The sequence below is a fragment of the Diorhabda sublineata genome, chromosome 10, assembly GCF_026230105.1.
Source record: "Diorhabda sublineata isolate icDioSubl1.1 chromosome 10, icDioSubl1.1, whole genome shotgun sequence".
NCBI classification, from domain to species: domain Eukaryota; kingdom Metazoa; phylum Arthropoda; class Insecta; order Coleoptera; family Chrysomelidae; genus Diorhabda; species Diorhabda sublineata.
In genome coordinates, this window is record NC_079483.1 from 20,405,713 (window position 1) to 20,422,441 (window position 16,729).

General features: G+C 30.3%; 4 protein-coding genes across 6 annotated transcripts; 2 read left to right on the forward strand and 2 right to left on the reverse strand.

Annotated features, from left to right (window-relative positions):
* Positions 1–897: 897 nt before the first annotated feature.
* LOC130449218 (integral membrane protein 2B) lies at positions 898–9,576 on the reverse strand. Of its 2 annotated transcripts, XM_056786899.1 has the most exons (6): positions 9,273–9,576; positions 7,465–7,706; positions 6,996–7,082; positions 5,081–5,347; positions 2,148–2,293; positions 898–1,398 (listed from the first exon to the last, which is right to left on the reverse strand). In XM_056786899.1, the coding sequence occupies exons 1-6, from the start codon at positions 9,357–9,359 to the stop codon at positions 1,268–1,270; spliced, it is 960 nt and encodes a 319-aa protein (XP_056642877.1). In that variant the 5' UTR covers positions 9,360–9,576; the 3' UTR covers positions 898–1,267. The 2 variants fall into 2 exon arrangements, with proteins under 2 accessions (XP_056642877.1, XP_056642878.1); XM_056786900.1 differs by lacking the exon at positions 6,996–7,082 and having other exon boundaries at positions 9,273–9,500.
* A 359-nt stretch (positions 9,577–9,935) lies between these two features.
* LOC130449219 (uncharacterized) lies at positions 9,936–11,182 on the forward strand. The gene is made up of 3 exons (XM_056786901.1): positions 9,936–10,280; positions 10,332–10,688; positions 10,749–11,182. Exons 1-3 carry the CDS (start codon positions 10,209–10,211, stop codon positions 11,121–11,123), a joined length of 804 nt encoding a protein of 267 aa, XP_056642879.1. The 5' UTR covers positions 9,936–10,208; the 3' UTR covers positions 11,124–11,182.
* A 573-nt stretch (positions 11,183–11,755) lies between these two features.
* On the forward strand, positions 11,756–14,955 carry LOC130449220 (cysteine desulfurase, mitochondrial). 2 transcript variants are annotated; one of them, XM_056786903.1, is made up of 6 exons: positions 11,756–11,987; positions 12,039–12,112; positions 12,168–12,422; positions 12,473–12,638; positions 13,292–13,453; positions 13,511–14,955. In XM_056786903.1, exons 1-6 carry the CDS (start codon positions 11,888–11,890, stop codon positions 14,092–14,094), a joined length of 1,341 nt encoding a protein of 446 aa, XP_056642881.1. In that variant the 5' UTR covers positions 11,756–11,887; the 3' UTR covers positions 14,095–14,955. The 2 variants fall into 2 exon arrangements, with proteins under 2 accessions (XP_056642881.1, XP_056642880.1); XM_056786902.1 differs by having other exon boundaries at positions 11,793–11,987; positions 13,292–14,955.
* Positions 14,956–15,088: 133 nt separating this feature from the next.
* On the reverse strand, positions 15,089–16,684 carry LOC130449221 (uncharacterized). Its single transcript, XM_056786904.1, has 3 exons — positions 16,406–16,684; positions 16,065–16,309; positions 15,089–16,006 (listed from the first exon to the last, which is right to left on the reverse strand). The coding sequence occupies exons 1-3, from the start codon at positions 16,583–16,585 to the stop codon at positions 15,805–15,807; spliced, it is 627 nt and encodes a 208-aa protein (XP_056642882.1). The 5' UTR covers positions 16,586–16,684; the 3' UTR covers positions 15,089–15,804.
* Between the last annotated feature and the right edge of the window lie 45 nt (positions 16,685–16,729).

Below are 16,729 nucleotides of genomic sequence, written 5' to 3' on the forward strand. Positions count from 1 at the left end.
ACAGATATTGTTTAATGGGGAAAGAAGAAGATAATAAAATATCTTACACTAAGAAAAAGCAAACTTTTAATATTCGAGCCAGATTGTGTGTAACTAAATATTTTTTTTCAATAATTTTGATAGTAAATTGATACGCAAAGAACTCAACCGCTTCATACCAAGAAACGTTTCATTACATTAATATGGATACAACGTTCTTTAGAAGATACTTTTACTCTCTACATCTAGAAAGAAGTAATCTAGATTTTTAGTCAAATTTTTTTTCGATTTTCAGTCCAAAATGAGATTATCTGAGCAATTCTTGCTTCTTTTTTGTATTAAATGGATACTTCAACAGTTGAACGACTCCGATTATACCAAAAATAGTTTTTGGGAGATTTTATCCTACACTAAGAAAACGCAATCTTCCAGTGTTTTGGACCATTTTTTTGTTTTCAATACGGAATTGAAGAAGAAAAAAACCAAATTAGGAATTGAGAAATTTTCTAAGCAGTTCTTTTCTTTTGTTTTCATAAGTTTCGTATAAAATGGATTCAATAAACAGCTTTCTATAAATTTATGTGAGTAAAAGACAGTTTCAGAAATTAATTTAGTATTCTACACTCAGAAAAAGCAACTTTCTAGTGTTTTAACCAAATTTCATTAGTTTCCAGTATAAAATTGGTATAAAAGAGACCAAACAAAAAAATTGAGGACCACAGATAAATATGAAAAGTAGAAAATTGCCTGCAATATAGTTTTCTGGAAACTTTTTGTATATAGGGAGAGCTTTTGACTAAGTATCACCTTTAGAGATCAAACTTTATTTATTTTTTCATATCTGAAAATCGAAAATTTTCCCAAAAAAAAACAGTTCTTCATATTTTTCTATTCTAATTTGTGGAAATAAATAAAACATACGGTTTTTCAAATTTATTTAAAAAATACACAACAAAAATTATCGATTTATCCAACTGGTATTTTATTTATGATTAACAAATACGGTGCGATTATTTTACACTGAGAAAAAGTGTTTCAATTTACCGCCCTACTTTACAACAATTATAAGAAAAAAATTTCCAAAATAAGCACCAAAACTATGACACGAGTACTTTTTTCAACACATACAAGGACGTCTACGCTATAAAAGAATATATTTTAAAATGATGAAAAGCGAAAAGCAAAAGTGAAATTTTCAACTAGATATTCCAATTTTTTTTATATATATATATATAATATTCAATATAAGATATTCAAATAATCTATATATTTATATATGTAAATGTGTCTAATGCTTATTCAAATTCTCTTCATAAGCACGCACTTCGTTCCAATTTGCAATATCAATTTGGAAAAGACCTTGACCTGCGAATTGAGAGAAAACGGCTTCTTTCTCTTCATCCGCCGATCTCTTAACAACTAAAACAAAAAAATGCGATTTCACACAACAGAATTCTTCTCGGGAAGCTATTTCATAAATAAAAAACAATCCACTTCGTTTCACAACAGTACACAGTACAAGTAAATCGTCATTTAAGTCTTTCTCAATTATTATTAGACATTAATAATTAAAAAAGACTTAAAAACAACACTTATCAAAAAACAAGCATAAAATAACGTCTAGTAGTTAAGTTATTGAAGAAATAACATATTTATATAATGACTACTTGCATCGGGGCGTAAATTTAAGATAAACTTGTATTTACATGTGAAAAATTCAACACTTATGATATATTCTAAACGAGGTACTTACCACAAATAAGTATAGTTACCAGTGAAACTCGAAAAATTTCAAAAAATAACAACAGAATGACGAAAAGTACAAAAACTAGAAAATAAATAACTTAACTTGACGTCTACAATAATGACAGTATTGACATGACAAGCTTAGCACTAAAAGCGCGTTCAACAATATGTTATAAGAATTGTACCAGATCACGGAGAATTAGAAAGTACGTTTAACAACATATGAGAATTAGACTTGAAGAGATAAAGCATCAAAAGCGCGTTCAACAACATAAGAATTGAACATATGAGAATTAGACGCGTTCAAGAACTTAAGAATTGCACTTGACGAGACAAAACATACATTAAACATCATACAGGGTGGTCGGTTATAACAATATCATTGAAAACAAGTCGTTTGTCATTCCAATTGAAATACTTACCGCCTCCGACGTAATTTTCCAATCTATAGATTGGTAAACCATCGCATTCACTCGATATGTACCCTCCGATGCTTTTCGTATCTTTAATGGGGGGAAGTACGACTTTCATGTTTCTTCTGACGATGTCTGTGTTGACTTTGTAATATCTGGTGAATAATAATTCACACATTTCAATATTCATATTTATAATTTTCATTGATAAAGTACCACAAAATCGATAGGGGAATTTGATCGTTTTGATCAATGGATACGTTCTGTATAAGATCTATGGTCTTTGCGAGCGATCATTTTGTCTATGAAAGATTCGTGGAACAAAGCGAGCTGTCAACTTTCAAATCACAAGATGTCTATTTTGCATGGAACTTTTGATTTTAATGCAATTATGCATGTATGTGTTTACCTTCAAATTATTATTATTTTTTGTTAATTTAGACTCGTCTAATATTTTATTTTTATTTCTAATGACATAAAAGTCACGTATCTGTTTGAATATGTAAACATTATTTTTTGTTTGCAAGGTAAAGGTCATATATTAATATTTTTTGTAATTGTATCGAACAAGGGAAATTAGAAAAAGTGAAAAACAAAACAAAAACTTTCATTTTTAGTAAAAAATAAACAAACAAATATCAAATTTCAAACTGAACAATGAAAAATGTACGAGGACGATACCGAAAGTTAATAAGAACTAATCAATTATATGTATATACGAGGGTGATATCGATTTAACTACCTAATATTAACTAAAAATGGTGTATTTATGAGGGTTACACGATAAAAAGTTGTAAAAACTGATCGAATTGTGTATACGAGGGCAATAACGAACATTTTAATATTTATTCAACTACTTAGAGCAAAGAAAAGTGCATTTACGAAGTTTAGACGAGAAAAAGTTGAACTAGGTAGAAAATAATGTGTATACGAGGGTGATATCGATGATTCTACGATTCAAAAAAGTAATTTGAGGTCTATTTACGAGGGTAACACGATAAAAAGTTAATCCAGACCGAAAAAATATGTATACAGGGGTGAAATCAAATATTTTACGATTCAACCAAGTAGTATGCACCAAAAAAGTGAATTTACGAGGGTCATACGATAAAAAAGTTAAAATATACCGCAAAAAATGTATACGAGGGAGAAACCGAATATTTCACGATTCAATCAATTTATCCGAATTAAAGAAGGTGTCTTTACGAGGGTTATACAAAAAAAGTCTGAAATAGATCGAAAAATATTGTAGACGAGAGTGATGACGAAAATTTCATGATTTTAACAACTAATTTGAACGAAATGAGTGTATATACGAGGGTTATACGATAAAAAGTTAAACTAGACCGAGAAAAAAATGTATACGAGGGAGATCTCGGATAAATTCACGATTCAACCAACTAATATGTATTGGAAAAGTGTATTTACGAGGGTTATACGATAAAATGTCAAACTATACCGAGAAAAAAGTGTATACGAGGGAGATATCGGATAAATTCACGATACAACCGACTAATATGTACTGGAAAAGTGTATTTACGAGGGTTATACGATAAAAAAGTTAAAATAGACCGAAAAATATTGTAGGCGAGAGTGATGACGAAAATTTCATGATATTAACAACTAAATTGAACGAAATGGGTGTATATACGAGGGTTATGCGATAAAAAGTTAAACTAGACCGAGAAAGAAATGTATACGAGGGAGATCTCGGATAAATTCACGATTCAACCAACTAATATGTACTGGAAAAGTGTATTTACGGGGGTTATACGATAAAAAGTCAAACTAGACCGAGAAAAAAGTGTATACGAGGAAGATATCGGATAAATTCACGATACAACCGACTAATATGTACTGGAAAAGTGTATTTACGAGGGTTATACGATAAAAAAGTTAAAATAGACCGAAAAATATTGTAGGCGAGAGAGATGACGAAAATTTCATGATATTAACAACTAAATTGAACGAAATGGGTGTATATACGAGGGTTATGCGATAAAAAGTTAAACTAGACCGAGAAAGAAATGTATACGAGGGAGATCTCGGATAAATTCACGATTCAACCAACTAATATGTACTGGAAAAAATTATTTACGAGGGTTATACGATAAAAAGTCAAACTAGACCGAGAAAAAAGTGTATACGAGGGAGATATCGGATAAATTCACGATACAACCGACTAATATGTACTGGAAAAGTGTATTTACGAGGGTTATACGATAAAAAAGTTAAAATAGACCGAAAAATATTGTAGACGAGAGTGATGACGAAAATTTCATGATATTAACAACTAATTTGAACGAAATGGGTGTATATACGAGGGTTATGCGATAAAAAGTTAAACTAGACCGAGAAAGAAATGTATACGAGGGAGATCTCGGATAAATTCACGATTCAACCAACTAATATGTACTGGAAAAGTGTATTTACGGGGGTTATACGATAAAAAGTCAAACTAGACCGAGAAAAAAGTGTATACGAGGAAGATATCGGATAAATTCACGATACAACCGACTAATATGTACTGGAAAAGTGTATTTACGAGGGTTATACGATAAAAAAGTTAAAATAGACCGAAAAATATTGTAGACGAGAGAGATGACGAAAATTTCATGATATTAACAACTAATTTGAACGAAATGGGTGTATATACGAGGGTTATGCGATAAAAAGTTAAACTAGACCGAGAAAGAAATGTATACGAGGGAGATCTCGGATAAATTCACGATTCAACCAACTAATATGTACCGGAAAAAATTATTTACGAGGGTTATACGATAAAAAAGTTAAAATGGACCGCAAAAAATATATACGAGGGAGAAACCGAATATTTTACGACTAAAATGAACAAAAATTGGAATTTTTTCAATTTTAAATAAAAAATAAGGCGAATTTCAATCTATTTTTTCATCAATTTTACGACGTCCAAACATACTCACCCCTCCCACATTTTGTGTATCAAATCGAAGAGCGATTTCGGCGGTAAAACGTTGTCTCTATTCAAAGGCATAACGAAACACCTGTGACCCGTTATATCGATAATACCGGTGGTATTAGTATTGAAATCGTGGATGAAACGACCGCTGCGACCGTCTCTGAAATCGGGCACGTCGATTTTTTCGTATTTTTCGTCGTCGTTTATTTCGAAATTCTCTTGGAAATAATCCTTGACGATTTTCTTTTGGAACTCTTCGTCTTCGTCGCTCCTATACGACACCAACGAAACAGAAAAAGAAAACATGGAGAACGACTCTAACAACAACGAAATTAATTCATGAAAATCCCGCAGGAGACAAGCGACAGATTCGGGATTTGTATTAAAATTATTTCTAATAATATCCGAAATAGTATTAAACTCGGCAACGCAGCTTTATATCGACAGATGTTTTAATAATTTAACCGAACTACGTAATTCCCGCCAAATATTGACCTTCAACTTATTAGTGAGAGAATAAGTTACAACGTTGCCAAGTTTTTTTAAAAAAAATGTATCTACTGATTATACGTCACAATTATTTTTTTTTTTTTTTCATTTTCGAATGTTATTATCAACATCCTGAATCTATCACGGCATTTTTTATTAAATAATTCGTGTTTTCGGAATGTATTAATGCGAAATCGTGTCAATAACGTGTATAGTGTTTAATGTATTACTAAAAATAAAAAAAAAAATCCAATTCCGCGAGCAAAAAAATCGACTCAAAACAAGAATTTACCTAAAAATGTACGCAACAAAAAACTTTAGTCCGAAATAAACTCGGATAAACGCGAGAAACAATCAGAAAGAAGACTAACTATGAGTCAAAACGGCCCCCCAGTTCACCTAGCAACCCGTTTACGACTTGTCAGAGTTAGAAATTCTCAACCAGCCGCGAAATTCGATCCCAAAACGGCACTAACTGAAAATTCCAAGATTTCTTTTCGTTTCGCCAGATATATCTCACTAATTAAGCGCTTGAGTCGATTATTTTTGCTCACCATTGTATAATTCGGCATACAGTTTATATTTAACAACATTCAATTATACGAGATAAGACCGGCAACACCGCCAGACCTCGTGAATCGTTTGGATAGGCGTGGCACGTTTAGATATTTTAAATCGTGATTTTTTAATTCGAAAATTATAATTTAGACCCAAAAAATTATTAAATAGAGTACCGATTGAATTTAATAGGACAAAAAAACACTTTTACATTGACACAAATCCATTTGCTAGAAGCTATTTCGTAATTTCAGAGCGCAAAACTAAAAGTTTTTTATCAGCGACAATGCAGACAGTAAATTCCGAGAACGGACATAAAAACGTTTACCGAAAACATAGAAGCATCGAACCCGAATAGAAAACAGCGTTGCCAAATTTTCTACAAACTTAAATACTTCGATAAAAATTTATATGCTATAATTATTTTTCAACATTTTGTTCTTTAATTGCATATATTTTTGTTTATTAATAACATACACGTCCGATCAAAATCTCGCTCCTCAAATCAGAACTTCAAAGTTGGGAAACAAGAAAAAGTCGCTAAGAGCTAAATCTGCTGAAAACGGTGCGTGGAAAATATATTTCATATTGATCGAAAACTTTTCATTTAACCCCGGTATCTTTTCGACAAATGTATGGAATAAAAATCGATTTTACTTCGATTAAATTCGAGCCACATATACAAGACTCGTTGTTCGTCAGATTCGTTCGGGATTTCGACGTGGCAACGGCGCTGTCGTTAAACGTTTTCATACAATTCCAAGAATTTACCAAGTTCGGTTAGTTTTACACCGCAAAAACAACAAATTATGCGATAACGATAACGACAAATGATAATATAAAAAAAAAAAACGTTGTTCCCGTTTACCTACCACATATCAGGGTAATTTTCTGTCGGGAATATTTTATTTAGAAAATCGTCAGTTTCATCTACTTCTGTATCATCGTACGCGTTTTTCCTGTAATACCGAAAAAAATATGCCAAAAAAAAAAATTTGTGTATCAACAAAGTTATTTATAAAATATTATGTCCAAAATGTATATAATTAGAGCAAATCGGAACATTTATTCATCCATATTTTATTAAAAATCGAAATAAAACAATACGAATCAAGTAACACAATGAGCCAAGTCCGGTTCTGCCTCTACTATGAATTATAATCAAAAAGAATCGATTTCTGTCATATTTTGAAGTACATTATATTTTACATTTCGATTTGTTCTAATCGATTATTTTCCAATTACAAAAAATAATATATTTAGTATAAAGTGTCGAATTTTATATCGATTCAATAATCGATTTCAAAACAAAAAAAAATAATCGACTCTGTAACAACTTACAAAGGTATCTGAGCCCATCCTTCGAATCGGGAACCATCGAATTCGTATTGTTTCGGTGCCGCTCGGAGATACTGATCGTATAAAATCTTTCCGCCAACTATACCAACGCCGACAACTGATATGGCCGTTAAAAGAAGACATAACGTAGTGGCTGTAGTGACGCGATGCGGACTTGTACCCGTAGGAAAAATGAGGATGCGCGGCATCCTGCGTTGTTGGGATTCGACATCTTCGGGAGCCGACTATAATAGAAATATACATAACCGAATTTTTCTTCTTCTTTTTTAATCAAATTCGATCACTATATTCAACTTTTTCTTTGGTTAAAAAATAATTGTTGCTTAGTTTTACTGCTAATTTGACGTTTCGTATGATGACCTTGAATCTTGACTTTATTGGAATAAAAGTAATTTAAATAGAAATTTGATAACAAATTACAAAGAAATTATTTTTAGAATTTAAGAATTTGAAAATATGAAATTAAAAATACATTTTTCATTTCATATGTTTTAGTCTATCTCTTTAAATAAGAGGTGGGGGTGAGTGGGAACCTTGTTATGAAAAAAATGCTTATAAATCCGGTCCTGTTTGGCCGATTTTTATAAATTTGATGTTATTCGAGAGATATGTTATCCAGCAGTACAAAATACATAAATTCTGAACATAAAGTTTACAGAAATCGAATAAACCGTACCGGAAATGTTTCATAACAAGGTTCCCACTCTCCCCTATCCCTTATTCGAAAACTAGCGAAATGAAAACATATACAGAATAAAGTGGCAAGTGATTGAGTAAATTTCACTATTCTATATTTTCAATACGCCCTCTAGTGGTGGATCTAAAGTACTGATGATAATTTCCACGTGTTTTCCAATTATTTTCCCCCCGAAGCTGTAATATAATCCGTTCCCGAGATATACGATACCGAAGAATAAAATTTTGAATGGTCTCAAGGTTGTTTTTCGTACAATGAAAACATTATCATCGATCAGTGATGTTAGAAAACTTGGCAAAATGCCCGAAATACAGAAAGAGGTGGCATCCTAGAAATTGCCAAATTGGAAACAACACAGGGCAATCAGGAGTAGTAGAACTTTATATTTTTCGATTAAAGTAATTTGAAATAAAAATCACGTACTTTTTTTTGACGTATCCTGTATATAATCACATTTTTTATCAATTTTCTTTACAAGATATCATTAAATTTACGAAAAAATTAATTATTTTTGTATATTTAATAAGAAAGTCCAACGTTTTATGTAAAAGAATTAAAAATATATACTAGATAATTTGTTTTATCTTATATATGCAATTATATAGCTTCATTTTAAAATAAGATAAAATTTAGCTATTGACCTAATAAATACAATGGATTCTATATAATTTCAATGTAATAAACTGTAATTTAAATATAATTGTATCCAAAATTATTGAAGATCAAAATCAAACTAGTGTATATTCAACACAACACCAAAATTATCATACACAATCTCAATGTCATGTTTATCTCTAATCTAAATGTCAATAAAAAGGCGTAACTAATATAACCAACAAAACCAGAATTTTGTAAAAAAAACACGATTCTGATAATTTCTTTTCAGAATTGTATGTCAGCTGAGAATCAAATCAAGTTTTAACAAAAAAATATGAGATAAAACGATAAACGATATTTACTACGTTCTATTTATAATTTAGTAAATAATGTATAACGTTTATAGACGTAAATTGAATTAAAAACTTTGTTGATAATGACAAAACGTAAATTGTGAGCGGCCATTCTAGATAAGGTACTGAAATAAATTACTCACCGGGGGCGTAGCTTGTTCATTTAATACCAACGGAGTTACGGCTTTGTCGCCTTTCTTTTCTGAAAACGGTTTCGTCAAAATTGTCATTTTGACGATATAATTTTTTTTTTTAGTACGAATTTAGAACAAATCAATACACAACTCTTCTTGACTTATACGAGTCTACTATTTGACCAAAACAAAACGTCAAAGCAAAAATACGTGTGGTGAAATGCGCATGATTGCTTATTGACACATATGGGAGTGGAAAAATTAATAAGAGATAAGACAAAAGGGTGATTCATGAGATTGAAACATAAATATAATTATTTAGAAAACAAATTATCCCAATAAAAATCTATGAGGATGTGGATTATCTATATTTAACGTTTGCTATGTTGTCAGATTTTAATTTTTATCAAGTTGTTTTTTTAATAATACGGTAATAAGTATATTATGTCATTAAAAGAGTTTGTTAATGTTAATGCAAAATACATTGCAATATGTTTATGCGTCAGTACATTTAATATTTCGTTAAAAATGTATGATGAAATTATGTATGAAATGACAACGTCGGAAATTATTATTTGCATAGACAGATGATTTCTAATAGATAGAAATGAACGCAGCTTGTACTATTGATACCATAGAATAATTACTATATCTATGATCGATACAGATTTTTGACAACCTAATTTTTTTTTATTTATTTAAATCAATCGTTACTCTCAAGGAAATCTGAAATAAAACGTAATAAAGAATTCATATTTAATAGGAGATTCTAATAATAACTGATTACGTATTTATGACGAAAACGGTTATTATTAAATTGTATTATTCTATGATTCTATTGCTGTCATAAAGTATAGTTTTATGATTGGTAACCGATCAATTTTACCTAGACAACCAGCATTACGCAAAAACAAATATTATGTTTAAAAACGTATATAAAATATAATGATTTCTAAGAAGGATAATTTATTGGTTAGACCGTGGCAACAACGTAAATTTGCGTATCATCGTCAAAAGGTAATTAAATAAATGTGTTTTATGTATAGTTTATAAGAGGTAATATTTAAGGTACAATCAGCGCTTCCTGCAATTGATACGGGGCCGCCACCATTTCGCGCTCACGTTTGTATCAAATTAAAAAAACAGCAAAAAGAAATAGAGAGATCCCGTAGGATTGAACAGGATAATTACTTTTTAATGCAACGTTTAAATTATGTTACTAGAACAAGTCGAGTGGATAATATATGGAAAAGGCCACAGCCAAATTTTTTAAGTAGAGTAGCGATGTATAAGACTGTTTTACCTGACTTTGACGATCTACTAGCTTTGGATTTAGTAGATGTCGATGAAGAATGTAAGGAAAAAACGAGAAAAGCTAATTGTTACGCTTGTTCTCCGCAAAAAAATAAAATTCAAACACCTAAGGTTTGTCAATTGGTGGTACATTATATTTTCCTTCTTATTAATATTAATTTTTGTTTCTAGATACCCGAAGAGAGAGTACCGTGGGAACCAGATAGAAAACCAGTGGATAAGATTCGTAGTAAATCTGTACCTTTGAGAAAATCTCAATCGCTTTTACCATCGATTAAGGAACATATATCGGTTAGTAAACCTTCATCAAGTACATCGTCGACGAGAATAAAATTGGATAAATCTACAAAGGGTACAAAAAGAAGCTCGGAAAAAATATTTGGTGCTCAAGCACCGAATAATATTGTATTTAGCAGGGGGTGTCTTAAATTATCAGTTAATTTTCCGTCTGATACAACTGTCAAGTTTCAAGCAGGAAATATTGAAAAATTTTTAATTCGGGGTGTTTGTCATTGTAAAAATTCACCTTCTGCACGTGTGTTATAATAAATTTGTTTGTATTGAATCATTTTTTCACTTAATAAATAAATACGGATAAATGACCAGTAGTTGTTTTAATAAAATCCAAACAACTTCATTTTTAATACTTTATTAAGATATACATAAATGTTGTACTAACACAAAACTTACTTTGAATTATACAGTTCCATAATTTATTTGTCCACATTATATTGTGAAGATTTTAATTTTTAAAATATTTTTTATAACAACATACTTTTTAAAGCAATGATTTGACGTGTAATTTTATAACGAATATTGTTCTATTTCATAGTAATCGTAATAAAAATTCAATTTTTTACACTATTTTCTCGCATGCTAATAAATATTTTTATCAACTAATATTATTTTAGTTATATTTATTTATTAAAACTGTCAAATTTTCTTCTTTTTCTTCAACCCTTTACTTCTTAGACTTTTTAATAAGATTTTAGGTCTCTTTTAATTGAAAATTTACTTATATATTAACAGATAAACATAAACGTTATGATCTATTTTAGACTTTTATTGTATTATTCGTAATTTTATCTTTTATTTTAAACCGATTTTCTATCAAGACAAACCTAAAATGAAAATGAATCATCACGAAAAAACGTTTCTTCTTTTTTATATAACTATTAGAACTACTGAAAATATTTGAAGAATTGTTTAAATATCACAAACTTGGATTTTTTTAGGTTACTTATAGCCGTATTAAAAATAATCCCTGATACGGTTTTTATTGCATAATATTGTACAATAAAAAATTCAAAATGTATCGACAGTTGAATAAATTACGAACGCCGATTTCTTTATTTTCAAAAAAAACTAATCGTATTCAATTCGTCCGTAATATAAATGATAATGTAGAAGGTAAGTTTTACAAGAATTGAGGTTGTATTATTATATGTATTCTAATTTCAGGAAATAAATTTAATATTAAAACAGAATTGGAAGGTAGACCATTATATTTGGACGTACAAGCTACTACACCATTGGTATTAATTTGTTATCAACATTACTAATGTATTACTGAAAAAATGATAATTTTAGGATCCTCGGGTCTTAGACGCGATGTTACCGTATTTAACGAATTTTTACGGGAATCCTCATTCTAGAACACACGCTTACGGTTGGGAAACTGAAGCTGCCGTGGAAAATGCTAGAGAACACGTCGCTAATATCATCGGAGCAGATCCTAAAGAAATAATATTCACATCGGGCGCTACAGAGAGTAATAATATCGCAATTAAAGGCGTAGCGAGGTTTTACAAAGAAAAAAAGAAGCATATAATAACGACACAAACAGTTAAGTTGTCTATTTTTTATATAAAATTATTTTAATTGTTTTATTTCAGGAGCACAAGTGCGTTTTGGATTCCTGTCGAGCTTTAGAAGGTGAAGGATTCAAAGTGACGTATCTACCAGTTAAAACCAATGGTATCATTTCATTAGAGCAATTGGAAGAAGCTATTACACAGGAAACTGGTCTGGTATCAATTATGACTGTCAATAATGAAATAGGTAAGAGATTTAATATGATTAAGTAACCCTAATAGGGGCTTTTTTGAAACAAGGAGAAACAAGAACATGAGATCTTACATCAACAACAAATTGAATGAATGGCTAAAGGATTTTATAAAAGAAACCTACCAGGTTTAACACCTTTAACGGTATCAGTTAAAAAACTTTTCAAGATGTCCTGAAATGATGTTAAATTGATGATTGGTCTTCTGACAAGTCATTGCCCCATCAAATACCATTTTCAGACAGTGATATGACAGAGGAGGACACTTGCAGATCCTGAAAGCAAGTCATAGAGACATCGGATCTGCGTATGTCTTCAATAAAAGGCTTAGGGATCTTGACAAAGTAGTTCTAACACCTAGGGACAAGTAGAACAAAAAATAACTGTGATGTGATTTAATAAACAGACTTTTTTAATTCTGTTTTATCTCTGTGGACTCACCAAATATTCAATTACAAATCTAATCTAGGTAGCAAATAATTTTTTGCTTCTTTTGTTCAACCTTCTCCTAGAGGCAACATTTCAATGTTAATTTCCTTATATATCAATTATTTTTGTAGATTTCTCAATTTTGTTACAATAAAAATCTAATGATCTCCAATTTGAATCGTTTTTGATTGATTATTGCAAATTTTTTCACTTTCCGTAGGAGTAAAACAGCCCGTAAAAGAAATAGGTGACCTTTGCAGAAAAAATAAAGTTTTTTTCCACACGGACGCCGCCCAAGCAGTCGGTAAAATCCCACTGGACGTTAATAACATGAACATAGATCTCATGTCCATAAGTGGACATAAAATTTACGGACCGAAAGGTAAATTATTTCAATTAAAACGGTTGTTCACTTTTTTTTTTGATAAAATTTTTCAAGGTATCGGTGCGTTGTATATAAGACGTCGACCTCGCGTACGAGTAGAAGCCATCCAAAGCGGAGGTGGTCAAGAAAGGGGTATCAGAAGCGGTACGGTACCGGCACCTCTAGTCGTAGGTTTCGGAGAAGCTTGTCGTTTAGCCAAAGAAGAAATGGCCTACGATCACGCCCACATCGAGAAATTAAGTAAAAGATTAATCCACCATTTCTCCAAGTCTCTAACGCACGTTATCAGAAACGGAGACAAAGAGAACACTTACCCCGGATGCGTAAATTTATCTTTCGCGTACGTCGAAGGGGAATCGTTGTTGATGGCGCTTAAAGACGTGGCTCTGTCTAGCGGTTCGGCTTGTACTTCGGCTTCTTTGGAACCTTCGTACGTTTTGAGAGCCATCGGGGCCGATGAAGACCTGGCGCACAGTTCCATTAGATTCGGCATAGGACGTTTTACTACAGAAGATGAAGTTGATTATACCGCTCAAAAATGTATACAGCACGTCACTAGGTTGAGGGAAATGAGTCCCCTGTGGGAAATGGTGCAGGAAGGAATTGATTTGAAGGCGATTAAGTGGTCACAACATTAAGTTAAAGGGTAACGTTGATTTTTTTTATGTATAGGATATTTTTTATTTTAATGTTGTTAGAACTGATAAAAATTGAAGATTATGTATGAGTTGTATGAAAATATTTTGATGTAACTATTTTTTTAACAGTTTAAATTTACGTTTTTAGTCTGTTTTGGTTAAAATTTGTTTTTTAAGACAAATTTTAAGATCAAGAAACGAAAGAAAAATACGATGCGTGGTTAACAAATTTAAAGAATTATTTGTAGCCAGATATAATAATAAATTTTTTTTCTTCTTTAAATGCACTCGTATTTATTGAATTTTCATTTTCATGAAATTTTTGTTATTTATTTGTGTGATTCGTTTCCCATAAAAAAAATATTTTTCTACGTTTGCCAGAAGTAGTCCTAATGTTAGGTAAAATGATTTTTTTAAAAAGAAGAAAAATATATTATTTACATAGATAAACAATATTATATAGAGGTATTTTCTACACAGTTAAAAATAGTTTTGTGGCAATACCTGCTGTATCTTAGATGTTGGTAGCCCTGATTTGATTATTTGTAGTTGATATACCAATTTGTTTACAACAATCAGTTTCATATTAAATAAATTTACGAATTTCAAATCCGTTGACTACGTGAATCACTTGGTAATATATTTGGAGGATTAGTGGCAAGAATTTTACATTATATGCAGTCAACATTTGATATTTTCATATTTGTTTCAATTATTTTGAGAATTTTATTAAAACATCTATTTTTATATAAATTATAGTCCTGCGAATATAAATAGGAGTAAAGGTGAGAAAAGACGATAATGTGATAGTATATTATGTAATCGAATCATTTGAATATTAATAAAATACGTTTTGAAATATTCCTCTTGTATTATTATATAATTACCAAAAAACATTATTTTTTAATCTATTCCTTCCTCTCCTTCACGTGCACATTGTCAATATATCTTGGAAACAGTGTTAATAATAGGTATGTTAAAAAATTCCAACAAAAAGTCAAGAAATTTTTTTATTAAAAAAATTCAGTTCTTGTTACATACTTTTTTGAACAATAAAATTTTAAATGTTAATATCGCCATCACAAATCTCGAATCTTCTAATTCAATCCTTGAATCATACAATAAACTGATTCATTAAAAAAATTGTCAGTATTTTATACAGGTATTATTTAAAAGTTAATTTTCAAAATAATTAATTAAAACGTTAATAAATCAGTATTACATTTGAAAATATACGAACTATAATTACCTGTAAAAATTTGGTAAGTAAAACTACGATTTAATCACAGATTCTCGACAATAGATTACAAAAAAGTATTTATACTTGGTAATGGTAATTTTTACACCAGAAATCAACTTTCTATTAGAAATTTTGACGCTTTTATGAATTAGAAATATCAATTTCTTTTTATTCTAGACGTTTTCTGTTTTTGTAACCATTCCAAGACTCTAGAATTTTTTTATGTTCTTCAAAATAGTTTCAAAACATTTTAAAATACTCCAGGACATTCAATAACTGTATAATCACAACCTAATTAAAGGAAAAATGGAAAATAACCAATATAACCTCCTCACAAGACAAATCACTCAACTTGGACTAGTTTCACTATAGAATTCAAGCTTTTTTGGCTTCTAGATGAAATAAATCAAATTTTTTTAGATAATTTATATAAAAAGTAATTATCTAAGAGAGTATTATTTTTATAAAATTTAACATATGCAATTGTTGTCTTGTGGTTCATCTTCATACGGAATTATCTTAAAACCATGCTGTTCCATACTTTGTAACTCCAATCTAGATCTGTTCATATTCACTAACTGAGCTGCTACATCTTTGAACATTGCTTCTAGACCCTCACCTGTTTTACAGGAAGTTTTGTAAATTCCCGAAACGAGGTTATGACATTGTTCACTAATAAAAAAATTGTATATTTATTGGGTTTATCTAATTATATTGAAATTATATTTACCAAAAAGCTTCGATTTCTCCGTCAGTTATTTGTGGCGTATCTCCGATTAAATCGCATTTGTTTCCACATAAAAATATCTTTGCATTTTCTGCATATGTAACTATATCTAATAAATGTTGGGATAAGACGTGAAATGAAGCGGGATTATCAAAAGAGAAAACTAAGATTGCTGCTTCGGCGAATTTATAGTAACTGGACGTAATAGAAGCTACTCTTTCCATTCCTCCTGTATCCCATAATTGCAACTGTAGTAAAATTATTTATTCAATATTCATTATGTATTTTAATAAGGATTATTATTTTTGAAAATTAATGTATATAGATTATATGATAATATATACCTTCAAATCTCTATCAGATAACTGAAATATTTTAGAACAATGATCCAATCCCAAAGTTGATTTTCGATCTGTGGCTGTTACAAAAGTATTGTTTGCAAATCTTCTAAAAATTGAACTTTTTCCTACACCGTACTCTCCACATAGAATTACTTTTTGTTCGGGAACGCGAATCGATGCCATTTAATATTTAAATATCTATTGTTTATATAAAAAAATGATTAAAATTTGTTTTTTGACATTTGGAGTTGACAATTTTACAAAAACAAAGAAGTTAGAAGTAGTTCTGATGTTTGACAAGGTAATGTTAAAAAAGAAGAAGCATAG